At 43.1% G+C, this 27289-nt stretch overlaps 1 protein-coding gene across 14 annotated transcripts in view; it reads right to left on the reverse strand.

Moving 5' to 3' along the window:
• The window catches only part of TRAK1 (trafficking kinesin protein 1), a 253289-nt gene that overhangs the window by 139323 nt on the left and 86677 nt on the right, over nucleotides 1-27289 (reverse strand). The window contains exon 1 of one of the 14 annotated variants that reach the window (XM_077491556.1): nucleotides 3968-4302. The exons of the other annotated variants lie outside the window; for them this stretch is intronic. Within the exon in view, the coding sequence (XP_077347682.1) occupies nucleotides 3968-4031 (64 nt within the window). The 5' untranslated portion in view covers nucleotides 4032-4302. Of the gene's footprint in view, nucleotides 1-3967; nucleotides 4303-27289 lie in introns of those variants that run through there. 14 annotated transcript variants of the gene reach the window in all.

Raw genomic sequence — 27289 nt, forward strand, 5'->3', positions numbered from 1 at the left:
GGAGGCTGGTTGATGGCTGTTTTGCTATCAGTTCTGAGGAGGCCTAAATTCTGCATAGAAGCCTCTCTACGTTGTCTTGAACCTGCTGGGTGAGCTGACCTGTAACTGGGACTTTTGCAATATTGTAGATATTTTGGCTCGGATGCAGAATATGATATAAAAAGACTGTGTTGTACTGATGAGTTTCTTGTATTATGAGCTGCCCGTGAAGACAAAAAGTCTATCATTATATTCCGGTTTTGCTGAATCGTTGACTGAAGTTTCTCCCAACCCCTGTTTACGACTTGGATCCCGATACCTCATATTAAAAGTCAGCAGCTGCAGGATTTGTGTGCTTTCTAATAATAAATCACCTCTAATGTAGGGTGCCCTACGTGCGTGGATGCTGTTGCGTTCTATAAAACTTAGTTTAGTTTTTTCAATTTTACCCATATCGCTGCGCTCCACGTCATCAGGAAAGGCAGTGCTCGTGTCAAAACAAATGTTCTATACCAGGGCAATCTTTTATTGAAGGTTCAAGGAGGACCAGCTCATTTTAGGAATCTGGGTTTTCTTCATCAGGGATAATAACAGACATATATCTTTACTTCACAAACAAGCAAGTAGCAGTAGGAGAACCTGGAGGTGTTTGGAACATTATGGGCAGGGCGAAGTTAAAGTGGTGGCAAATCTAAAACCAAAAATGGAGTATATTGCAGTTTACCAATCATTGTACAGTATGTGGTGGCTGCATTCGATTGCTTCCTTTAGACTTTTTTTCCCCTCTGTTTCCACCTTGATCATCTGGCCAGTAGCACACCTCCAGTATTGGTGTCTCCACTCTGGATGAATGAGAACAGGGGACACCTTTGGACAGCAGCTTTGTTAAACTGGGGGAAGGGGAGTGTTAAATGTACAAGCAGATTTTGATACACTAAACAAACCAAAGCTGAACTTCAGCTAAAACTTTATAGGCAGACCGATCAAGTCCACCAGTCAGTTTTTCAGGCAGACCCGATTGGACTCTCCAATCTCCTCTATGGAACGGTGGGTGTCAACGGGCATGTGTTCAATCACACCCACCGACATCCAATCCGCTAAAAACAGATAGAAGGGTGTCCATTCCCCATCCATCTGGCAGCGGGGTCTAAACAGACAGGCGGTCCATTTACATCTGACTGCCCATAGAGGAGAATGGGCTGTGTCTGTGTTCGCTCTGCATAAGCATCTGCTCAGCGGCGGACAGATTCCATGCTGAGCATGCAGACCCAAACAAAGCCAGTCCTATGTGTAAGGGGCCTATAGCAAACAGATTATTTCCTTTTAGGATAAAGGTTTTACATAAATAAATGAAAGCACCCATCAGTGGTAAGTGGTTTGTCTGCCAGTAAGTCTGTTAAAAAACAACAGACTTACTGGCAGGATCACCTGGTGAAAATAAAGGAAAGAAAACCTAAAAAAAGCAAAATGAACACAGCCTTCACATCTAAGAAATGGTAGGCTGTACTGTAATAAATGCTTGCTTTTGGGTTTAATCCTGCTTTAAAGTATATGAGAACCCATCTTGTAAAGCAACCCACTCTGTTTAAAATAGAGACAGAACAACAAATATCCAGAAAAACACATTTCAAAAAAGTTATAAATTGATTTGCATTTTAATGAGTGAAATAAGTATACTTAGTGGCAAAATTCTTGTTGGGAATCAGAGGTCAAAAAGGTTCTTGTAGTTGGTCACCAGGTTTGCACACATCTCAGGAGGGTTTTGTGCCACTCCTCTTTGCAGATCCTCTCCAAGTCATTAAGGTTTTCGAGGCTGGATGTTTGGCAACTCAAACCTTCAGCTCCCTCCACATATTTTCTATGGGATTACGGTCTAGGCCGCTCCAGGATCTTACGGTGGGGATGGTGTTCTTGGGATCATAGGTAGTATTCCTCCTGCAGACACAGCAAGTTGATTTCATGCCAAAGAGCTAGATTTTGGTCTCATCTGCCCACAACACTTTCATCCAGCTCTCCTCTGAATTATTCAGATGTTCATTAGCAAACTTCAGGTGGGCCTGTACATGTGCTTTCTTGAGCAGAGGAACCTTGTGGGCTCTACAGTATTTTAGTCCTTCATGGCGTAGTGTGTTACCAATTGTTTTCTTGGTGAACATGGTCTCAGCTGCCTTGAGATCATTGACAAGATTCTCCCGTGTAGTTCTGGGCTGATTTCTCACCGTTCTCATGATCATTGAAACTCTACAACGTGAGATCTTGCACGGAGCCCCAGACTGAGGGAAACTGACAGAAAATGTGTTTCTTCTATTTGCGAACAATCGCACTGTTGTCACCTTCTCACCAAGCTGCTTGGCGGTGGTCTTGTAGCCCATTCAAGCCTTGTGTAGGTCTACAGCCATGTCCCTGACATCCTTTGGTCTTGGCCACGGTGGAGAGAGTGGAATCTGATTGATTGCTTCTGTGGACAGAAGTCTTTTATACAGGTAACAAGCTGAGATTAGGAGCACTCTCTTAAAGAGTGCTCCTAATCTCAGCTCATTACCTGTATAGAAGAAATCTGGGAGCCAGAAATCTTGCTGATTGATGGGGGATCAAATACTTATTTCACTCATAAAATGCAAATCAATTTATAACTTTTTTAAATGCTTTTTTCTGGATTTTTTTTCTACTTATTCTTTCTTTTATAAACCTACCAATAAAATTATAGACTGATTATTTCTTTGTCAGTGGGCAAACGTACAAAATCAGCAGGGGATCAAATGCTTTTTTCCCCTCACTGTATATCATACACACACACATTCTAAATACCATTGTTTATTTTCTTTTTTAAAAAGTGATCACATGAGCAGATTGAACCAAGCACAGACAAGTCCAGTGTAAACTGCGGCCAGAAATGCACTGATGCGAGCTGTGCAGGGAAGCATGTCAGCAGAAGCCAAAAGAAACAGCAACACATTCCCAGTAAAGAGCTGTATGGAGGCAGGGTGTACAAGCAGGAGGCCGAGAAACAGAAGTACACTGATCTTCCCAGTAAGAATCTGTGCAGGGGGGTGTGTCAGCAAAAGTCTGACCACTGGATTACAGGCAGGCTGTGCTCCCAAGGAGAATGCAAAGACACAAACTGACCACGCTGGGATGGATGTGCTTACATGTCTGATGTGGTCATTTTGAAATAGCAAAGCAGAGGGACATCTCTGAGTAATATAAATTAATGGATTGATTATGTGGGCTACTCTCTCTGTTATTGGTATATAAAGGAAATTGTTAAATCAGATTGTAAGGCGTTGGTCATCTTATGGATGTTTAAATGGCAGGATGCCACAGGGGTTACCGTCACTGCCCACAGAAAGCCTGCATAGGACAAATATTATAAAACAGAAAATCCACATTACATGAAATATACATGTTAAGTCCATGTGCACATTCCTATATGTTTAATAGCACTGGCTAATTCCCATCTGCAATAGTTTGCAGCATGCTCCTGCAACTCACAAAGATATTACATCAGATCAGCAAATGCAGGATGACAGCATGGAGGACCATATTATCGAAAGCCAAATGACATTCAGATCAGCTCATACAGCACTCATCTCATAAACAGCTTGTATTTTAGGGCTGCTACACATCGGTATAGTATATTATTTAACCCATGTTGGTTGAAAGATACAATTGATTCCTGGTAACTAAAAGCCAAACACCCAAAAAAAGCAACTAGCGTAGCATCAAGCAGATATCCACTAAAACAACCTAACATGGTTTAAAATTAGATCCACTCATCACCCCATAGAGATCAGTTGAGCACCCATTCCATGCCACACTACACTGTCAAGTACCAGTAAGGAAGACATCAATGGATACAGTACACACAGATAGCCCCGCTTCTTTCATCATAAATGATGTGCAGTCTTACAATCCATTGTTATTACAGAACAGCAGGCATTACATAGCAGACGCACAATCCCAAATCGCCAGCATAAAGCCTTATTACCATCTGCACAGTCGTCGTAGCACCAGTCCAGCTCGTAGTAATCCTGCTCTATAAATTTCTGCATAGTCAGTGTTCCCTATCGCATCAATTAATCGACTGTCTAGTGCCTTTCCGAGGTCAGGTGAAGCACAACCAGGCCTGTCTGTTTTCACCATGCTCCGATGTCCGAAAAGCTTCACAGGACTGTGACACCATAAAAAAACATCTTTCAAGAGAAATCAGACACGTGTGGGAAAAAAAGGGTGAGGAAGAAAAAATAAAAATCACAAGAGACGAGTTCAAAATCCTGCAGTAGGCAGCATGCTTTGATCAAGAAGCCCTGTGAAAGCATCCTGTATGGGAGTTGACACGATCGCCCTATCAATAAGCTGAGATGCTGACGTCAGGGCCACACACCACCACTGCCTGCTGTACAGCCTTCCGCTCGGGTCCTTGCATATCACTTCTCTTAGGGGTTTCCATGGAGACTGGCCGAGAAATGATGCCGAGGATGCAGGGAAGGTTTCCAGCATGATCGGATTTATAAAGAAGCTTATGGGAAATTAAGTCGAATGATCGCCCTTATTACAACACAGAGAACAGTTTGAGGATGTAGACTTGTATGACTACCTTTACTTCCTTCAGCTTGTCTTTACCTTTTTCTTTAATAAACGAGACCTTATAAAAAGTACAGTGCAAATCATTAAAATCTAGTTAAACTTTTTTTTTTTTTTTTTTTTCAAGCACATGTAATAATCTTACAAAAACACTGCAGTATAGTACGTACAGTACTACAGTAAGTAGTTAGGCCATGATAATGTCAACAAAGGTAAAAAAAAAGTTCTAAAGCAAACATAAAAAGGTGAATTCACAAAGTATAACATAGGAGTGCTCAATCTGCGGCCCAAGCTGGCTATGAATGCGGCAACACAAAGTCGAAAGCGTATTGAAAAATGTGATTTACACCTAGCGAACACATCCGTCTGAAGCCAAATTTGATAATGTCTCTTTACTGGACTTTTATACGTTTTATCTTCCTAAAGAAAAATATCCCACTCTTCACAATCACACCTTTTTCAATTCATCAGTTTTCGTCAGCACCTATATTTGCGAGCAACTATTTTCCAGGATGAAGCACAAAAATGGCAAAATTAGAACCAATATATCTCATGAGGACCTTGAGAATACATTGAGAATTGCTACTACATCCATCAACCAGATACTGATGTGTTCCTTTATCAAAAATAGTGTCAATATCACACACATTTTTTGTTGCCTTCTTTTACTTTTATAATAAATGTTACAAAAAAATTACTCAGATAATATATGTAGATCATGTGATCTGCCCAACTTTTTCTGCTCATCAGCTATCCTTATTGCTAGTGTATTTTATGTGGAAATGCAAGACAATTCCTCTTCTTCCAGTGTGGCCCAGGAAGGTTGGACCCCCTTGGTATAGCTGCACATGCTATATTTACATAACTGAGCATTATGTAATAATTACTTATGATTGAAAATGTAATATATTGCCTCGATCTGCTGATTTTTACTCTACTATACATACACATGGTACTTTATAAATGTGTGATATTTTTTGACAGTGTAGCGGCCATAACCCCTGGCAGGGTGGCCTTAACCTTCTGGGCTTACCGGTTACCTCCGCTTGGCTTGTCCTTTCACGTCTAGGGGTTCCCAGGGTTGATACCCAACAACTTTGGACGCTGACCCCAATAAAGTCGTTTTGAAAGGTTTTTATTTGCAGGGGTAACATCCAACAACACAGTCTTGTATGGGAACAGAGGGCAAGGGTGAAAACTCAGGCATCTTGAACTGCTAGTATATCTAAGGGTCAAGTGTGGTCCGGGGGGGCGGACCCCACGTCATTTTTTCATGCAATTTTTTAGCCGCTGACGACTCATCGGTTGTTTAGGACGCGGCGGCCGGCTTCCCAATCCGCTCCTTAGCAACCAGCTATATACAGTGAACTTAAAAAATGGAAAATTGCGGTAAAAATGCAGTACTTGCGTCAAAATGCTGCATTTTGCAGGGGGAAAAAAGTCCCTGACCCTTCCCAAAAATGCAGAGGCAAAAAAAAAATCAAAAGTGTTCCATAAGAACTCATGCTAAAAAATTCCCTGCATTTCTGCAAAATGCATCAAAAAATGCATTAGTGTGAATGGAGCCTAAAAGGTGACAACACTGTGTAGAATTGAGAAAATAGCATACAGAGTTGTCACCTATAAAGTGGTAGTAAACTCTTGCAATAAAAAAAAAAAAAAAAATTCTCCCTGCAGGTTCATGCCATAACGTGTTAGTATGCATCGCATGCCTTAAGACCAAGGCCTCCAGCAGTACACTGACAAGGCTTCCATCTTCACCTGGTCTTTTGTCCGGGTTCGTGGGCTCCAGCTGTTTAAATGGCTGAGCCGCGATGATGTATCACGCGTGCATGTGCACGGGAGTCAGGGCTACAGCACAGAGCTCTGGAGGGACAGCATGAGTATGGCCAGGGCTTTTTTTTTCCCCAGAGAAAAAGTGCAGGAACTCACCCTCTTCCCCTAGGTCACACTTATCTCCGCTCCTAGAGCCGCCCCCTTTAGAGAATAGGGAACCAAGTATAATTTAGAGGGCTAACATGAGCCCTAAGATTTTATTATTAAAGTAAAGGCAATAATAGACCCACTACAGCAAGAATAGCTTGCTGTAAAGGCAATAATAGACAGCCTCCCCCCTATCCAGCAAGAATAAACAGCAACCCCACCCGATATATCCAGCAAAGAGACAGCCCAATCCAGCAAAGAGAAATCCCAAAATATTTTAAGAGACCTCTCCATACATTCAGCAAAGAAACATCCCAAATCCAGCAAAGAGGCCCCCCCATCCAAAGAGGCATCCCCAATCCAGCAAAGAAACAGCCCACATACAGGGTGCAGAGTTCAGGAGTGCGCTATGTACATAGCTCAAGGCTCAGGAGTGCACTATGCACAGGGTGCAAGGCTCAGATGTGCAGGGTTAAGGAGTGCAATAATGGTGCAGGACTCACGAGTATGCTACATACAGTGTGCAGGCCCAGGAGTGTTATGACGCAGGGTACAGGGTTCAGGCTTAGGAATATTCTATGCACAGGGTGCAAAGTTCAGGAGTGAGCTATGTACAGAGTGTAAGGCTCAGGAGTGTGCTACATACAGGGTGCAGGACTTGCGAGTGCACTATATACAGGACATAGGTTTCAGAAGTGTGTTACATACAGGTCCCAGGAGTGAGCTATGTACAGGGATCAGAGTATGCTATGTACAAGGTGCAGAATTCAGAATGCACTTTGTACAAGCTGCAAGGCTTTGGCGTTTGCTGTGTACAGGGTGCAGCGTTAACAACAGGTCAGTTTACCGAAAAGTCTCAGCAGCACCCCCATCCCAAGTACAGAGCTCTCCCCACAAACACACCTTTCCAGTACAAAGCGTCCCATCTCACTTAAATACGCTCTCCTCCATCTGTACCACGGAGAGGAGAGAGGGGCAGCTACAACTTATTTTTTCATGGCTCATACAGACTGCGTTTGTGGGCTTCAGAGCAGCTGCTGCTGGGACACTAGAGCGGCTGTGCACCTCCCCCAGCCCCTCCCTCCTCTGCTCTCAGAGGGATCATGCAGGGCAGGGAGGGCTGTGCGTGCACTGCCAGGAAAAGAGCTTGTAAACCGCCAGCAGAGGAATCCGTCACCTGTGTGTGGAATGACAGCAGTGAGCGATGGGCAAGAGGCTAGCGGCGGAGGTGCGCACATTCTGGCTGAAAAAAAGCCCAGAGTATGCTAGTGATGTCACCTGGTGCAAAAACAGTGAATATCTCTTAAACTGTGCACGTTTAGGGGAGATTTCTTGTACAAATGTCCAAGTGATATTTACTGCTGCTTTAAACAGGAAGTGCCATCCCCAAGTTTTACCAGCAGGTCTGACAAGCGTGTTTACAAGTACAGCAACAGATAAGATAGAAAGCACTGAACTCTTTTAGGCCTCATTCACACTGGCACTCCTGCGTTAAATTTTCTAAACACAGAAGTTATATGGAAAGTATAAGCAACTTTTATGCCTTCCAGATCACTTTTCTCTGCATTTATATGTTCCGGACTTAGGACCCATGCAGACTGGGCACAACAAATCTGTGTTTCAGGCATTTGTTACTGGCAGCAAACATCCCTAAATTTTAGTAGCACCGTCTAGCCGCAGAAGGTTGCAGACCATTATAAAGTTTTACAGGCTTCTGGCACACTTGTGCCTTACACCCGCAACTAAACACTTGAGCCTAATGGACTATGGCTAAATGTCAAGGGTGCGCAGGTTCTTAAAATGGTTCAGACTGATAGTAGCGGGAACTACTGGCTCTCACAGCAGTCAATCAAATCCTATGATGTGGGCATAGCTAAGATGAATTTCTGTGTTCCGCATGTTTAACGCATTTAAAAGCGACCAAACACGTTTAAAATGTCTAATAAGATCCTGGACACACAGAATTCTACTTTTTCCAAGCACAGGTAAATATACAGTTTGAAAGGCACCATTGAAAAATCATTACATCCATTCATATACTTTGATAGAGTGCAGAAGGATTAGGACACTTATCGAGTTTTTAATGCAGTCTGTGCCCCCATTAGGTTGATTCCCCCTCTCTATTTAACCTATTTAGGCCTCATGCACACTGGACGTTTTTAGTTTTACAGCTGCTCCTAGGGGCATCTGGCCTCTTTTTCCTGCCTCTAAACTTCCCTGCATGTTAACCACTTGCAGCCCCGGACCATTTTGCTGGCTTAAGACCAGACCACTTTTTGCAATTCGGCACTGCGTCACTTTAACTGACAATTGCGCAGACTTGCGACGTGGCTCCCAAACAAAATTGACGTCCTTTTTTCCCACAAATAGAGCTTTCTTTTGGTGGTATTTGATCACCCCTGCGGTTTTTTTTTTTTGCGCTATAAACAAAAATAGAGCGACAATTTTGAAAAAAACACATTATTTTTTACTTTTTGTTATAATAAATATCCCCCAAAAATATATATATAAAAAAAAAAAAATTTCCCTCAGTTTAGGTCGATACGTATTCTTCTACATATTTTTGGTAAAAAAAAAAAATCACAATAAGTGATTATTGATTGGTTTGTGCAAAAGTTAAAATAGGGGATAGTTTTATGGCATTTTTATTAATATATATTTTTTTTTTTACTAGTAATGGCGGTGATCAGCGATTTTTATTGTGACTGCGACATTATGGCGGACACATCGGACATTTTTGACACATTTTTGGGACCATTGTCATTTATACAGCAATCAGTGCTATACAAATGCAGGGATTCCTGTGTAAATGACACTGGCAGTGAAGGGGTTAACCAGGGGGTGGCAGTGTAGGGGTTAAGTGTTCCTAGGGGTATGTTACTAACTGTGGGGGGCTGGGCTTTGTGTTAGTGAACACTGATCTCTGCTCCAATCACATGGAGCAGAGATCAGCGTCACTTGTTGCTAGGCAGAGCGGGGAGATGCTGTTTACAACGGTGTCTCCCCATTCAGCCACCCCGTGAGATGATCGCGGGCATCCCCGCGGCGATCGAGTCCGCGAGACCCGCAAACGGACTCACGGGGGTCCCGACTGGCACGTGAGCGTGCCGCCGGTGGCGCGCATGCGATGGCAGGGCGGCATATAGAAATGGACGTACCTGTATGCCAATATGCCTGCCCGTGTGCCGGTCAAGTACTGGTTAAGCTATGTTTCCATGCACACATAGGCCTTTAGCAGCATGTATTGGAAGGGTCTATTAGAGGCAGGACAATGCCAGTGTGTCCAGGAGCAGCAAAGTTTTAGCAAAAAAAAAAAAAAAACACTTGACAGAGCTAAATGCACCCGGTCTTGTATGAACTGTTTGTTTTTTTTCTCTTACATTTTGGTGTGGCTGTTTTTTTCACAATTCTTAATTGTCTGCTTTTTTTTTCTATACAATCAGCTGTCAGCAGGGAAGCCCGCCGACAGCTCATAGGTCAGTGATGGCGAACCTTGGCACCCCTGATGTTTTGGAACTACATTTCCCATGATGCTCATGCACTCTGCAGTGTAGTTGAGTATCATGGGAAATGTAGCTCTAAAACATCTGGAGTGCCAAGGTTCGCCATCACTGTGATAGGTCATCATTTGTTAAGGACGTGGCGGCCAGTTTCCCAGCCCACTTCTTAGCAACCAGCTTGCACCAATAACATTTTTTTTCCAGCGAGTACGACTACCAATACTTTTGATCAAGTGCTCGCCAATACCAAGTACCGATACCTTTGCAGTGCAATCTGAGCACATACAAAATTAATGGGCTCAAATCGCACGTGATATGAAGAGCAATGAGGTGTAATTCCTGTCCAAATTGCTTGCGCTTTCTCGCGCTGCTCCTATGTGAACCCAGGCTGAAGTCACGCAAGCCTGGATTTACACAGAAGCGGTGTGGGAAACTGCATGCAGTTCTGACAGGAATAACACCTCATTCCTCTTCAAATTGCATGCGATTCTTTGCAGTACTATTTTAGCCTATTCATTTGTATGGGCTCAAATTGCACCACAGAGGTATCAGTTCCGGGTATCAGAGCATTTGTATGAGTATCAGTACCTCAAGCAAATACTCAGTATTGGCACCAATACCAGTATCAGTGCAACCCTACCTATGGCCCATATTTTTGCACAGGAAGGTCCCATCATACAAACAAAGCACAAATGAACTGTCTGGTCATCCTAGTTAAAGAGGAATTCCGCCTATGGATATTTTATACATAGTTACATTGGACCAGCTTAGATACCCCTAGAAGTTGGAAATCACTGAAGTAGCCACTGCTACTCCAGTGATCTCCACTTACTTCTGCGCCGAGCAGCTTCCCCCAGTTGCCTTTTTGAAGACCAGAGGTTGGCTGCTCGGCATGGATGCAATTCAGAGAATGCTGTGAATTCTGGATGAATGCAAAGAATTTCACTGATTGGACAAGGTAAAGAGGCGGGTCAGTCAGGTCATGGGGTCTACCTTGTCCAATCACAGAATGCTTTGAAGCATTCTCTGAATATCCCCCTTGCCTAGCGGCTGACCTCCGGTGTTCAGAATGCAGCAGGGCAGTCACCTGCCACGAAACCCGGAAGAAAGTGGACATCACCGTTATTGGAGTATCGGTTTATTCTTAAAGCGGCTTCCACCCAAAAGTGGAACTCCCACTCATCTGATTCCTCCCCGCCTCCGGTGCCACAATTGGCACCTTTCAGGGAGAGGGGGGACAGGAATCCTTTCCCACTTCCGGGAGCCTCCGCCGCGGCTACTGACATCACAGCTGTGGCTCCCTCCTTCCCCTGTCACGGGCCAATAGGGTTCCCAGTGTGAATCGCTGAAAAGAAGCTGCTTTCAGGACTTTTTTTTGATGCCCTGCCAGCGCAGCGCCTCAGTGTGAAAGCACTCAGGCTTTCACATTGGGATTGCAGATGAGGCTTCTTTCAGGCGCTTTACAGATGCTTTTTTTTTTTTTTTTTACGCTAAAGCGCCTGAAAAGCACCCCAGTGTGAAAAGGGGTCTAAAAGACAGCAGGTGCAGTATTTATAGCTGCTGTTTTTCTTTTTTTTTTTGGGGTCGACCTCCGCTTTAAGTCATTTTCAGCCTCCATGGGCATCAGGAAGGAATGACATATGCATAGTTATTGGCATAAACTGGACCAACATAACAATGTAAAAATATACCATACCTGGAATTCAGCTTTAAACTTTGATCACTAGACAATTAAAAGTAAGATAAGGTGCTGAGGAATATAGAATTTGAGTGGTCATCGCACCACCTGGTGTACAAAGTACTGCAGTCATACAGTGTATATGTAATGGAAAGTGGAATTGCACTGATAACAACTAAGAGAAGATACCAGCAACTACGCAGTACATCAATAAGTGTAGATATCAAGGAAACTCCCCACCCAGAGCTGGAATATAAATGTGTACCGTATATACTCGAGTATAAGCCGAGATTTTCAGCCTCTTTTTTGAGGCTGAAAGTGCCCCCCTCGGCTTATACTCGAGTCATCGCCGTCTGACTGCTCGATCAGCGTATCGAGCAGACAGACGGCGGACATACTACAATTTGAAAGCCGCGCCTCCTTCTCCGCCTCCGCCTGTGATAGGCGGAACACTGAATTTCCCAGCAGCCTGTGTTCCGCCTATCACGGACATCGTCTCATCCTCGTCCGTAGTACGAGGATGAGACGATATCGGTGATAGGCGGAACACAGGCTGCTGGGAAATTCAGTGTTCCGCCTATCACAGGCGGAGGCGGGGCTTTTGAATTTTAGAATGGCCGCCGAGGCGATCCTGGCAAGGCACGGGACGGAGGCAAGGCAAGGCACGGCACGGGACGGGACGGGACGGAGGCAAGGCACGAAACGACACGGGACGGAGGCAAGGAGGCAAGGCACGGCACGGGACGGAGGCAAGGAGGCAAGGCACGGCACGGGACGGAGGCAAGGAGGCAAGGCACGGGACGGAGGCTCAGGACACAGGTAGGCTGGACACACACACACACACACACACACACACAGACACACACACATGGACACACACACACAGGGATGGATGGATGGATGGAGACACACACACACAGGGATGGATGGATGGATGGAGACACACACACACAGGGATGGATGGATGGAGACACACACACACAGGGATGGATGGATGGATGGACACACACACACACAGGGATGGATGGATGGATGGACACACACACACACAGGGATGGATGGATGGATGGACACACACACACACAGGGATGGATGGATGGATGGACACACACACACACAGGGATGGACGGACACACAGGGACGGACACACACACAGGGATGGACAGGCATGTCTCACCCTCGGCTTATACACGAGTCAATAAGTTTGCCAGTTTTTTTGGGGGTAAATTGGGGGCCTCGGCTTATATTCGGGTCGGCCTATACTCGAGTATATACGGTAGTATTTTTTTGTATTCACACAATTTGACAAAGTGTTTTACTTACTATGACAATTAAAGGAGATCTTAACTCAACTTCTTGTAAATTGAATAGATATATCAACTAATAGTATCTATCTTACAAGCTACAGTATTTTACAAAGGTGAGTACACCCCTCACATTTTTGGAAATATTTTTATACATTTTCGTGACAACACTGAAGAAATTACACTTTGCTAAAATGCAAACTAGTGAGTGTACAGCTTGTATAACAGTGTAAATTAGCTGTGCACTCAAAATAACGCAACACACATAAATGTCTAAACCGCTGGCAACAAAAGTGAGTACACCCCTAAGTGAAAATGTCCAAATTGGGCCCAAAGTGTCAATATTTTGTGTGGCCACCATTATTTTCCAGCACTGCCTTAACCCTCTTGGGCATGGAGCTCACCAGAGCTTCATAGGTTACCACTGGAGTCCTCTTCCACTCCTCTATGATGATATCACAGAGCTGGTGGATGTTAGAGACCTTGTGCTGTTCCACCTTTCATTTGAGGATGCCCCACACATGCTCAATAGGGTTTAGGTCTGCAGACATGCTTGGCCAGTCCATCACCTTTACCCTCAGCAAGGCAGTGGTTGTCTTGGAGGTGTGTTTGGGGTCGTTATGTTGTAATACTGCCCTGTGGCCCAGTCTCCAAATGGAGGGGATCATGCAGCTCCAGATCATGACACTCCCACCACCATGCTCGACTGTAGGCAAGACACACTTGTCTTTGTACTCCTCACCTGGTTGCCGCCATACACGCTTGACACCATCTGAGCCAAATAAGTTTATCTTGGTCACATCAGACTACAGGACATGGTTCCAGTAATCCATGTCCTTAGTCTGCTGGTCTTCAGCAAATTGTTTGCGGGCTTTCTTTTGCATCATCTTTAGAAGAGGCTTCTTTTTGGGATGACAACAATGCAGGCCAATTTGATGCAGTGTGCAGTGTGAAGCATATGGTCTGATCACTGGCAGGTTGACCCCCCCCCCCCACCCCTTCAACCTCTGCAGCAATGCTGGCAGCACTCATACGTCAATTTCCCAAAGACAAACTCTGGATATGATGCTGAATATGTGCACTCAACTTCTTTGGTCAACCATGGCAAGGCCATTTCTGAGTGGAACCTCTCTTGTTAAACTGCTGTATGATCTTGGCCACCGTGCTGCAGCTCCGTTTCAGGGTCTTGGCAATATTCTTCTAGCCCAGGAAGTATTTATGTAGAGCAACAATTATTTTCAAATCCTCAGAGAGTTATTTGCCATGCGGTGCCATGTTGAACTTCCAGTGACCAGTATGAGAGAGTGAGAGCAATAACACCAAATTTAACACACCTGCTCCCCATTCACATGTGGGATCTTCTAACGCCAACAAGTCATATGACACCGGGAAGGGAAAAGGCCTAATTGGCCTTAATTTTCACTTAGGGGTGTACACACTTTTGTTGCCAGTGGTTTACACATTATTGGCTGTGCATTGAGTTATTTTGAGGGGACAGCTAATTTACACTGTTATACAAGCTGTACATTCACTACTTTACATTGTAGCAAAGTGTCATTTCTTCAGTGTTGTCACATGAAAAGATATAATAAAATATTTACAAAAATGTGAGGGGTGTACTCATTTTTGTGAGATACTGTATTTACCAATTCCCTCAAATTTAATGGAGATGAAGAGAGGATGATGTGTGCTTGTAGTCCTATACCTAGGGTGGAAATCATGGCTTCCTCCATAGATACAGTGAAGTTAGTGAGTATAACCCCCTAGGGCAGGATGTATGTTATTTGCAGCATTTCCAGGTGTAAATAAAGAAAAGAAAGCCCATAAAAAGAAAGCCAATACGACCATCGCATCTAAGGACTGGTAAGCTGTAATAAATTACATTTTTGGATTAAGTACACTTTAACTTACAGAGGTTTTCATAGGCTAACTGTGTAATCCAAGCTTATCTTCTTTGCTTAGATATGAAAAGCTGTTTTAATAAAACTAAGCACAATGAGTGAACCACTAATTGAAATGGGATATTCTAGAATTTCTCTTGCTCACAAGTTCTGTACAGGCCACTGCTTCTACAGATTTCTAGGGATGTGCTTGGGCGTGTCCAGGAAGCTGTCGTCTGTACTGGTCCAACCATTTACAAGGGGCATTGCATATGTGCGACTGTGAGGCGGGAATTACTTTGGCTGCTTATGTTTGGCAAATGGCTTCCTAGCAGGTTTGCACCTGGATCCGAATGTGCCCAAACTCGTTCCTACAGATTTCCATTGCAGCTCTACTGTTGATCCATCACAAATATATATTATTTGACTATTATGAGCAATGCTAAAAAGACAGCTGGTCAGCTTGCAAGGACTTCAGTCAAAGCGAGTATGTTAGGTTTCTGTTGCGGACTGTGATCCCATTGAAGAGATTTCCACTACCTCTTGTGGAATTAGAGGAACAGTGGATAAAGGGAAATTTCTCCAAACAAGCAGCACTTTTTTTTTTTTTTTTTTTAATTAGGAAGGGAGTGGGGTTAGAATCAAGTTCTTATTGCTGCCTGCTTCTTCATGCTTGGGGATATCTCTTCCTCGAAGTCCTAGTGTTACAGGGACAAGAAGTGAAAATCTCTCCAGTGGGGCTCACATTTGGGCTTCTTATCCTCCACTCTATGAAAATCGAAAGATTGGCTAGAGTAGGGCTTTAAATCAACATTAAAAACCAAAGTTTCTAATCATTCCCTACCTTTCTTTTCTTACCTATCTGACCTTCTCTCTTTGTGATCACAGTCACCGTGGCATTAAGTGAGGTCTGTCTTCCGAAACAGGGACAAAGACAGCAATTAAAAACGGAAAGAGGTTTGGAACCCCCAGGAAAAATGTTAACTTAAACTCACACACTATGGGAAAAAAAATATATATATTTACTTTATGACCCAGCTTTGCCATCCTCAGCACTGGTGGGATCCTCAGCATTTACAGGATCTCACCAAAAGGTCTCCGATTTCACTATCTATGCCCTGTGGGCAGAAGCTGGCATGTATGGAAAAAAATGGTTCTTTGGCGGTCCACTTTAAGGCTGCATTCACACCTGAGTGTGCGGTTTCAAGCATTTTTGTGGCGTTTACCGCGATTTACGGCGTTTTTACCGCATTTTTACCGCGATTTGCCGTGATTTTGTGCAGGGCAAAAGGTCACCAATGTTAAAAGAAGAAAAACGCCCAAATCTGCTCAATTCCAGCGACAAAAAAGGGTCCGGAACTGGTTTGAGATTCAGGCGTTTGGGTTCAGGCGACATGTAGTGGAGATGTGAACCATCTCCATTGAGAATAATAGAATTTTTCCCCTCTAGCGTTTTGTAGCTTCAGGCTTCAAGCTACAAAACTCTCAGGTGTGAATGGGGTCTAAGAGGTAGCTAGTGTTCTAATCATTATCCCCAGGTATCAAAATATTGAGAGGTTGTAAACAAGTTCTTATTGTTATGTCCCTTGTGGCAAGGAAAGTGATTCTTCATCAGTGAATTTACCTGGAAACCCCCACCACTTCTCTGTTTATAGCTAAAATTATCTTATGTTTTCCACATGGAATGGGTGGAGGCCTCCTTTAGTAAGGACACATGGGTCAAAAATGTATTTGAGGTTTGGGAATCTTTTTTTCTAACTATCTATAGTACAATATTTCCAATACACCCAGTGGTACCAAACTAGATAATTAACCAATGACCCTCCCATTGATGTCTTAGCCCTTGTACACACGGTCGGAGATTCCGTCGGAATGTTTCCTATCGGACCGTTTGGTCGGATATTCCGACTGTGTGTCATCTGCATCGGACTGTTTCCGTCGAAATATCCAACGGACCAACTTTTCCAACTTGCCGGTAAAATTTTCCGTCAAAATGCTCCTATCGGACATACTCCAATCATGTGTAGCCTACTCCGATGGACAAGGTGCCACGCATGCTCAGATCAAATTCCTAGGCCAAAGCTATTGGCTACTAGCCTGAACCTAGTTACATCGTAATGAAATAACGTCATCACGTTATGTACAATCGGATTTTAAGACAACTTAGTCCGGCCATGTGTATGCAACATCACTTCCGGACCTCTTCCGGAATTAATCCGTCGGAATTACTCCGACGGATTTGGTTGTCGGAATCTCCGACCGTGTATACAAGGGCTTACACCCCATCTAACCTGTAATATGTTTTCTAATCTATTGACTGAGGCCTCACACAAATTTCTCTACCTCTTAACCACTAGACCGACCCTTATGCAAGTGCTTCTTAAGAGTCACCCCTGGACCCAGCACTGCTAGCTCGTCACCAAGCTGTACTGACAAAATGTGCATTGTTGCCATCTTGTTTTATTGGCCCGGTGTTGCGGCCACCCTTATGGTCAATTGCATCTTTGCAAAATAAAGAGGAAGCTAGTTAGACAACAATAATATCAAGTCTATCACTGTTTATCATCATAAAAAGTAATTCTGAAATCATATTTAGAATCACAATTTGAAAAGTTATTTCTCGAATCAACACACAAATCTGCACCAAAAAGCTCCCATCTCCATGAAACTTTTTCCCTACAGTGTATGAAGCTTAATTAGAAGGCAGTAAAACCACAATAAAGTGAGCTGACAAAATGACCTAATTATTTAAAAACTCTCTATAACAATACGTTAATGTGTATACATTTTACTGCTCATCTCCATTTCCTATGTGCTGCACTAAAACCTCTGCTGAGATCTGAAGAGGAAAAATACTTGCCTGTGGCCCGGTTCCTCAGTGAGTCAATGTTTCGGAACACCATGCAGGAGCCTGCCAATCTATTACAATGGACAGGGAACTGTGCCAGCACCACTTGTTCCTATTTCTCAAAGTCACAATCACCTTGTGGCAAGGCAACTAATCTAGTAAACGGGAAGAGTTACATATTTACACTGTACTACGATAACCACTCACGGAGAAAGGAGAACACAGTACTGTGGTCCCAGTTCCCAAGGTGATCTGCCAGGGACATTGAAAGAGCTACCCCTTTCCATCTGATCACCAAGTTCGCAATTATTTTTCATAACCGACAATGAACTTTGGAGATGCAACCAGGACAGGATCCCTAACCTGACCTGGGGCGACAATGCTCATGCACTGTATCTTTGAAGGAGCAGTCTTGCCACCGAAGTATGTTAGTTGTAGGATCACTAGGTGAAAATAAAGGAAAAAATAGAAAATGTAATGTTGCCACAACATCTAAGGATTGGCAAGCTGAAGTAGAATACATTTTTGTACTTGAGTTTGGATACACTTTAACAAACTATCTATATTGTGCCTTTAATTTGTTGACACGCTGCCTAGCCTTGCAGACTGTAAGTAACTGCTATACAAGGCTGTGGGCAGAAGCCGTTTGCTGCATTTCCTGGGTGATCAGCGATCTTATCTAAGGCCCCTTTCATATGGGCATTCAAGCATTCAGTTTTTGATCCGAGATTACACGGATGAAAAACAGATTGCAATGTAAACCAATAGGTGCCTGGATGTAAGTGGACATGCATCTGATAATATCCACCAACATCCTGGGTGGTCCCTCTGCCCAAATGCAATAAGCGTGCATCCAGTTCCACTTCTACAGACCTGACCATAGGAGGACACACTTACAGCCAACCATCCATAGGGATTACATAGGTTAACACAAGATGGAGGAAAGATCGGCACAGACATGGATGTCATATGTGACATCTGTTTCTGTCCTGATCTGATACAGCAAGGGATCAGTTTGAGATCAAAAGAGACTCAAATGGCTTATTTACAAACTTTCTGAAATGTGTGACTGCTCTTTAAAGTGTTGCTAAACTCAGGCCCCTACATTCACTATATCTGGTCTCCCGTAGTACACAGAACATGGAAATGCAATTATTTTAGTAAATATAAACTGCTAAATACAGTTTCTCATCAGCAGTATATAGCAGTCTTGTGACTTCTTTCAGTGTCTGGTTAAAGCCTGTAGGAGGTGTTTTCATTCTCCTCTGCTTGTCCTATGAGGCTGCATGCTGATTGGCCCTGTGCTGATCACATGCACTCTACCAAAAAAATAAAACCGCTCTAGCAATACACACCAAACTGAGCATGTGCAAAATGCCTCCAAAGGCTCTGTAGTATCAGCAGATGAATTGGGGAACTGTAAAAGTAGGGGGTTAATCAGAGAAGACAGGATCAAACAGCTTTTTTTACACAATGTGGAGGATTAAACCCTTAGCTTACACAGCGAGTATAACAAGCATGCTTTACTGCATATACACACTGATTTTACTGTTGTGAGTTAAAGTGGTTGTAAACCCTTACAACACACTTTGACCTACAGGTAAGCCTAGATTAAGGCTTACCTGTAGGTCCAAGAAATATTTCCTAAACCTACACGGTTTAGGAGATATTTGCCGAAAGACAGGCACCGCTGTCTACGGCGCATGCGCACTGAGCGCGCCGCTGTCAACGGCGATATGCGGCGCGTGGCGGCTCCCGTGCGCATGCGTGGGAGTGACTTCATCGCAGCTTCGCCGAATGACAGTGGCGGAGCAGCGAGACCCACCGAGAAGATGGATGCGCCGGACTACAGGGGATAGCGGTGACTTTGCTGGCTCCTGTGTCAGGTAAGTGACACATAATGGACTACTATTCGATGCATAGTAGTCCATTATGCTTTACCTTTGCAGGGAATGAAAGAGGAAGTAAACTCATCAGGGCTTACTTCCTCTTTAAGGTTTCCCTTGGATGAATGGTCTGTGAGTGCTTTGTTTAAGTAATGGATCCTTCCCACATTGATCATATCAAATATAGCAAAGACCAATGTGCATGAAGTAACTCCTAGCAATCATTCTTTTCTTATATGTTTTATTGAACTGAAAACAGTCATTTTAAAACTGGTTGCCCAGGTTACTGCATATTGTAAATAAGCTCACACATGTATTTTTTAAAAGAATGAAATACCTATACAGTACTGAATACACTTGCATAAGGCCATCAGATAAAGTGGACAGAAATTTCCTGCTAGTCTGAACCTTACCTGCCTCAAGGTTAGAGGAAAGCGAGTCGCATTGCAGGCAGCTTGGAAGGAACTGCTGTCTGGAAGAATCGATCTAGATACGGTACTTGCAAGTACAAATTATATTTATCCTGTGACTTCAGGTCATCCACACAACTAAATATTTGTAGTCATACCCAAATAATTAAATTTGAATAATTGGGACTTTTATTTTATTATTATTGTATCCATCCCTCTTTGACCAGTTCAGCTCATTTGAATAATAAGAGAAGAGTAAAATATTTTTTTTTTTATTAAATTAAAAATTATGACTTAAAGTGGTTCTAAACCCACATATAAATTTACATTATATAGATCTATTAGCTACACTAAACATACAATTGTGAAGATTTCTTTAAAATAATCTGCCTAACATCATATATTACGACCTCTTAAATGCTGCTGGCCAGGGAACTGGGGACTACATGTACTAGTGGGCTTTGTGGTACCGCGCATGTGGTTCCCATTAATTTGTACCTGGTGTTATGATCTCTGGAGCTGCTGTCAATCACTGCGCACAGGAGGTGGAACAGAGGCAGGGCTTTTGCTGCTGTGTAGCCAGAGTCTCTGCAAGTCTCTGTCAATGACTTCTGTGGTATCAGTATCCTCCGATGCTGGTGTTGATGCCTGTGTTCAATTTCTCCAACCCATCAGAAACTCCAACTATGTCACTTCAGGGTTATATTTTTAAACCCTTAGTAAATGGAAATTTTTACAAATTGGTGGTCGGACACAACACCGACAACCGAATAGAGTCCAGTGCTGGAAGATTGAGCGTTTTTTACAGCACAACAGCTAACAAGGACAAAGTTGACGCCGCCTCAGAGGCGTCCACTTTGTCCTTGTTAGCCTCATAATATCCTGCACTGGACTCCATTAGGTTGCCGATGTTGTGTCCAACCACCAATTCATCATGTGGCACAGGCAGCGTCAGGATATGAGGATATAGTCCTAAGCCTTGGATAGCACACGCACAGTTGCCCCTATCGGATCAGTGAAGGATAGTGGGCACTTATAATAGGAGACAGTCGGAAGTTCTTCAGAAACACCAAGAAAACTACTAGAACGGCAGATCTTTAAAGCACCAGGTTAGGCTTACTGGTTAGTTATATACATGAAACATACATTTTTAAATAAAAAGGAGGGTTAAATATCACTTTACAGTGACACTAAACTCTTCTTTTAAAAATTTTTTAATTATATTCAAGTAAGTATTCATAACTCAAAATGTACCTTCTATTGCATTTAGCCTCCTCCAGATTATTTTTGTTATTCTGTTGCAGAGTGGTGGTGTTCTTTCTCCATGGTCCCACTGTACGTAAGAAACACTGGAAACCCTGGAAACATCTACTTCTTTCCCCTGTGACTGTGCCTAGGTTGTAGGTTTGACCAAGATGGCCTCTTCCACACAAAGATACAGTATTTAACAAGGCATGGTAAGCCGGTCTGGGGATAAGATCAGCTGCATGGAGCCTACAGACAGTACAGGTGATTAGTTTGTTGCAATTTAATCACGGGCCGCATCAGCAGTATGGTTGCCATCAAAGGGTCGATTGTATCTAGGGTGTGCTACAGACTGAGTGCCGTGGTGAGGATTACGGTCCGCACGGGGTTCAGAGGTGCGCTACGTACAGAGTGCAGAGACACGCTTCATGCAGAGGGGCGCTATGTACAGAATGCAGGATTTAGGGGTGCACTATGTAAAGAATGCAGGATTTAGGGGTGCGCTATGTAAAGAATGCAGGATCCAGGGGTGTGCTGTGTACAGCATTCAGCGTTTAGAGGTGCACTATGCACAGTGTGTAACCCCAACCTCCCCTCCGGCCCTTGTGTTTGACATGTGGTATAGGTCTTCTGTAACAAAAAGGTAGCATTCCAAATGCACTACAGATCCTTTTGTGTTATACAGGAATAATGTACTTTGTTACTGATTTTTGTCCTGAAAAACACCAGTAATAAATTTAGAGGTAGTCCCTAAATGAATGCAAATTTCTCTTAGAAGAGCAAGTACAATCTCTCCATGGACAAAGTTTCCATAATATAATTACCAGAGATGCTCTCTTAAAAACTATTTTTTTTTAAATGAGACAGCCAAACACAAACAGTAAATTATGATCGTCTTAACCAAAGACAAAGATGTGGCAAGGTTCACCTGTTTCACTAGACAATTTGTCCAGAGGTAACAATATACATCTGGGTAGATACAGTACATTTGTCTATACAAAGGTTAGTAATACCGGCCATTCATTTGATTTAAAAATCTGGAGATGCCATTGCCAGAGTCAAACCCTGTAACATGCTCCTTACACCGTACATCGCAGTCTACATTCATCAAATATAAATACATGGATTAAAATTTAAGTTAGCTTGACTACTGAGCCAAACCCCCGGGTAATCTGCAGACTGTATCATAAACAGAGTCTTGTGTGTACAGTAATCATTCTCTGCTTCAGATAGCAGCACATGGGACATTCAGGACAATTCAGTGATCTGGATTGTTTCTTGTCTAATTATTTAATCATGTGACAAGAAAATATTAAAAAGGTTCTTGGTCAAAATGTTGTTTTTTTTATATCATTTTTTTCACATGAATAGAGCTTTCTTTTGGTGGTATTTGCTCACCTCTGGGTTTTTCATGTTTTATTAAATAAAATAATTGTTATAAAGATGCTTAAAACCGCCCACCTATCAAAACAACGCTCTGTGCCCTGGGCGAACAAAATCCTCACGATACCCGAGTGGCAATGTAAAATGCAAATACACTCTAAGAAAGCAGCTACTTAAATGTAATACATAAATATAAATGCAATACTAAAAAAGTCTTAATAGAATATTCCTTTAAAATATTGCAGCAGTGCTTCCTGTGCAATTTGATTGAAAAGACAAGCTTTCACATATATATAGTCCATACATGAGCACATAAAGGAAACGTTGAGGGTCTGTTGTAGCTTTTGCTGTGTTCTGTAAAGAGAAACTAACGCTCCCTCAGATGAAGTCAGGAAGTGACGAAACGCGTCAGTACGTGATCTACTGGAAGAGACGTGTGCGTTCCCTGGGCCGAGGAACTAAGAAGCTGGTTTAGAAAGTGCTCATCATGTTACAAATCTCTCTTCCTGTTTTTTCAGCAGTGGGTGCAGAGTCTGAGCATACACTGTGTGAGAGCCGATTGGAGGAAAGGCACACCCCCCCCCCCTTCACATAGTCAGAAGAGCGAAGAAACTTGCAGAGTTGCAGTATGATTAGACAAGCTCTCTCTGCTTATCCATCTCTAAGTTCCCTACCAGACATTAATTTCCAGATGTTTTTATTATGTGTGTCGGAGAGCTTGTCAGAAGTTATCATGCGGATAACAGAGGAATGGAGCGGCAAAATTAGAAGAAGAAAAATATGAATATCTTTTGTCTTCAAGTAATCATGACATGCTACTTCCTAACTGTGCTTGAGGCAGCATTTCCTGTTGAGACCACCAGTTAACCCAACCAGATATCTCAGCACTTGCCTCTAGCTCTACAGGGTGGACCTTTGTCAAACAGTGCCACGCACATCCCCCCTGGCACCATTGAAAGATGAAGATGCTAAAGCTGGATAATGATGGAGCCTGGAATTCAAAGACGATAACTAAGGATACTTAACTCTACTCTAGAAAAAAAGACTTGCCTGGAGATGGGGTTTTAGATGCTCAATTACTATTTAATTACTAAATAGAATTTTATGCTTGAGTAATCTTATTGGAAGGTGTTCATTACCTAATGGCTTCATAATCCTTTGACTACTACCTCTTCACACCCAACTGAAAACAACCCAGGATCAAGGTGTAAAAGTAGCCCTTTAGATAAAACCTTTATCTTTTTTTACTGGAGGAGAGAAAACCGCATTTCAGATTATTACTTCTGTTGGAGACCCCATTGGAGAAGAATTTCCCTCACTTCCTGTGTCAGTGATGGTGGTCCCTTTGATAGGTGGTCTCTCCAAAGAGGAAATATACAACAATAAACATGTATTTTAAAAGTAGTAAGAAAGGGATGCAAACTGTCAGATTTTAGTCTTAGTATCTGCTAGGTGCAAGAACTCAACCATGCCTATCTGCATTGAATGGCGGGCGTGTTCAAATTGCACAGTGGTAAGATCTTAAAGAGGCAATAAATACCAGGAGTGAGTTATACGAGTTCAGGGATGCACTATATAGAGTGTGCAGGGTTCAGGGGTGCCCTACACACAAAGTACTGTTTATGAGGATAATAGCAAGTATCTGTCTGTGTAAAAGTAATTCTCAGCTTGATTCTCTATAGAGTCTTATAGTAGTGTTTCTCTGATTGAGCCATAGTGACATTGTTGTGAAGATTTCATGTTTTGTACCATTTTGTATTGTATGCATGCTTTTTCCATCCCAAATCTGTTTTGCATTATTTACCTATCTTTGCATAAGTTAGTTACTCGCTGTCTCATCATTCAGCCTATTACACATCCTGTTACAAGAAGTACTACTGTCATGCTTTGCAGTCCCCTAATCTCACATTTCTACAGATGCCTTAAAGTGGACTTAAACCTGAAATGTTTTTATTTTTATGTCATAATGTAGAGTATATTTCCTATCATTTGAGCCCAGTTTTGCCACAAAGTCAATCCATCTCTGAGCAATCCTCTTTCATTGTTCAATGAGATAAATCTTGACAAACAGAGTAAGGCCCCTTTCACACGGGGCGGATCAGTAAAGATCCGCCCCGTGATGATCCGCTCGCTCAGCGGGGATCGCTCCGTTGTCCCCGCTGATCCGGCTGCGGACAGGGCGGTCTGCGCACACTGTGCGGGGACCGCCCTGTCAGCTCTCCGCTCTCCTCTATGGGGATCGGACGAGCACGGACCGTGTGTCCGTGTTCATCCGATCCGCTCTGCAGACGGACAGAAAAATAGGATTTTCCTCCGTCTGCAGAATCGGACATTTGCGGAGGCGGACAATAGCGGGTGTCTGCGGATGCTCATCCGCAGACACCCGCTATCCCATAGGGATGAATGGATGTCCGTATTTCATCCGCAAACGGATGGATGAAATACGGACATATCATCCGCATGTGTGAAAGGGGCCAAAAACTTTGTCAAATCCTCCCCCTTGCTGTTGTTTACATATCTCGTGCACTAGCCTAAGAGACATGCATTATATTTTAATTCCCTCCCACTCCTTTCTTCTGCTGCTCTGCAAGGATTGGCTGTTCCACACCTCAGCATGATTTGAAATGCTGAAGTCATGTGGGGACTTTTCTGGGTTTTGACTGGATGTTAGTGATCATAGCAGAGTTCAGTGTAAGAAATACACAGGAGAAAATGCATGCTGATAAGGGGAGTGTAGAGGTGAGCGGGGAGTCTACTGACATCGCAACTCCACCCACTGAGCCCTGGAAAACAGACCCACCCACAAAATCTGCAGTTTTTTCGAGTTTCATAGACAAAGGGGAAACATTTGACAGATAAGTATACATGCGGGAGACATGTATATCCTTCTAGATAACCAATATTGCAGTCGTTTAGAAAGGATGAGAGTGGGTTTACATTCACATTAAAGTCATTTTAAACCCCATTCAAAAAATCTGACCTGGACACTTATATCTGTAGTGTTTACTTATCTCTCGCCAAAGCTCTGAGTGACGTGTCTTTCATAGTTGCATAGTAGGTGAGGTTGAAAAAAGATACAAGTCCAACCTATGTGTGTGATTATGTCAGTATTACATTGTATATCCCTGTATGCTGTGGTTGTCCAGGTGCTTTTCTAATAGTTTTTTGAAACCATCGATGCCCCCCGCTGAGTCCACCGCCTGTGGAAGGGAATTCCATATCCTTGCCGCTCTTACAGTAAAGAACCCTCTACATAATTTAAGGTTAAACCTCTCTTCTTCTAATTTTGCTTCTAAATTCTTCATATTTTTCTTCTAATTTTAGCTCTCACACAGTGTACGCTCAGACGCCACACCCACTGCTGAAAAAACAACCACTTTAAAGTGGAACTTAACTGTACTTGAGCACCACAAACTGAAGACGCTATTTAAATACATTTTGATATTTAAAGCCAACTCCCCCATCCATTCATGTCGCCATGCTTTATTTTGGGAAATCACTTTGAAAAACACTCCTTTAGTATTTCTAGCTGCAGCCATCTTGAGTAAGAGCAGATGACCCATGAAGCATTTACTTTCTGGAATCCATTTGCCCTTAGCACAAGGTGCAGAGTTCAGGGATGTGCTACATACATAATGTAGCTATCAGAACTGCGGTACGTACAGAGTTCAGGTGTACGCACTTACCGAGTGCGAGGTTCAGTACCGAGTGCAGGGTTGAGGAGTGTGGTACATACAGTGAAGGGTTTAGGGGTGTACTATGCAAAATGTGAAGGGTTAAGCTCACTTTCACAGGCTGCCCTATCACAGGCTCTCCCCCATTTTCCACCTCTGCACAATCTCCTTCCACAGCCCTCATATACTCCCCCCCCCACCCACCCCCACCCACAGTGTAAGCGACTCGCCTATCTCTCTCTCACTTGCAGGGAGATCATAAGTTGACATTGGTGCACCCGGGTACAGATCAGGATCACAGGCTTCTGAGTTAACAAGTGATAGTGGTGAACAGGGAGAGGGGGGTAAAAGTTGGAGGTGGCAGAATGGAGTTCCGCTACGTTCTGGCTGAAAAAAAAGCCCTGGGAGCGAGGGCCACATAAAATCAGCTGCTGGGCTGGATTCGACCTGTGGACCTTCTCTTTGACATATGTGGTATATATCATGAAAATAATAAAATGTAAACATTTTTTATAGATATGTATCTTTTAAAGCATGTTGAATCATTCACCACAAACCGCATTATAAGAAAACCTTTAAGTGGATGTAAACCCGATTCGTGGCATTTGAGCCGGGCACATATATCTGCAGTGTTTTGTTATATCTCCTCAAAGTTCTGTAGCTGTCTCCTGCTCAGTTCATCTGTTATCAGACTGTTAACTTCCGACAAGTTCTCCATCAACTGAGATAAAAGCAGCTTGAGTTTTGTGTTGGGGAGGAAGCTCTAAATATATTAGCAGAGCCATGAACTATTCAATGAACAGTTCTGAAAGTCTCTACCTATGAGGAGAGGGGGCGTGCGCATTTCCTCCAATCTGCTGTCTTGGCTGTATGCCCAGGCTTCACTGCAGTGCTGAACAGGAAGAGAAAATCTCCTAACACAATTTAAACTTTCTAAAGACTATATAAAGATGAAGACAACAGATATACATGTACAATTTTGTAGGGAGATTTGT

The sequence above is a fragment of the Lithobates pipiens genome, unplaced genomic scaffold, assembly GCF_037356315.1.
Source record: "Lithobates pipiens isolate NorthernLeopardFrog02 unplaced genomic scaffold, aLitPip1_a1.2 Scaffold_19, whole genome shotgun sequence".
In the NCBI taxonomy this organism is placed as follows: Eukaryota; Metazoa; Chordata; class Amphibia; order Anura; family Ranidae; genus Lithobates; species Lithobates pipiens.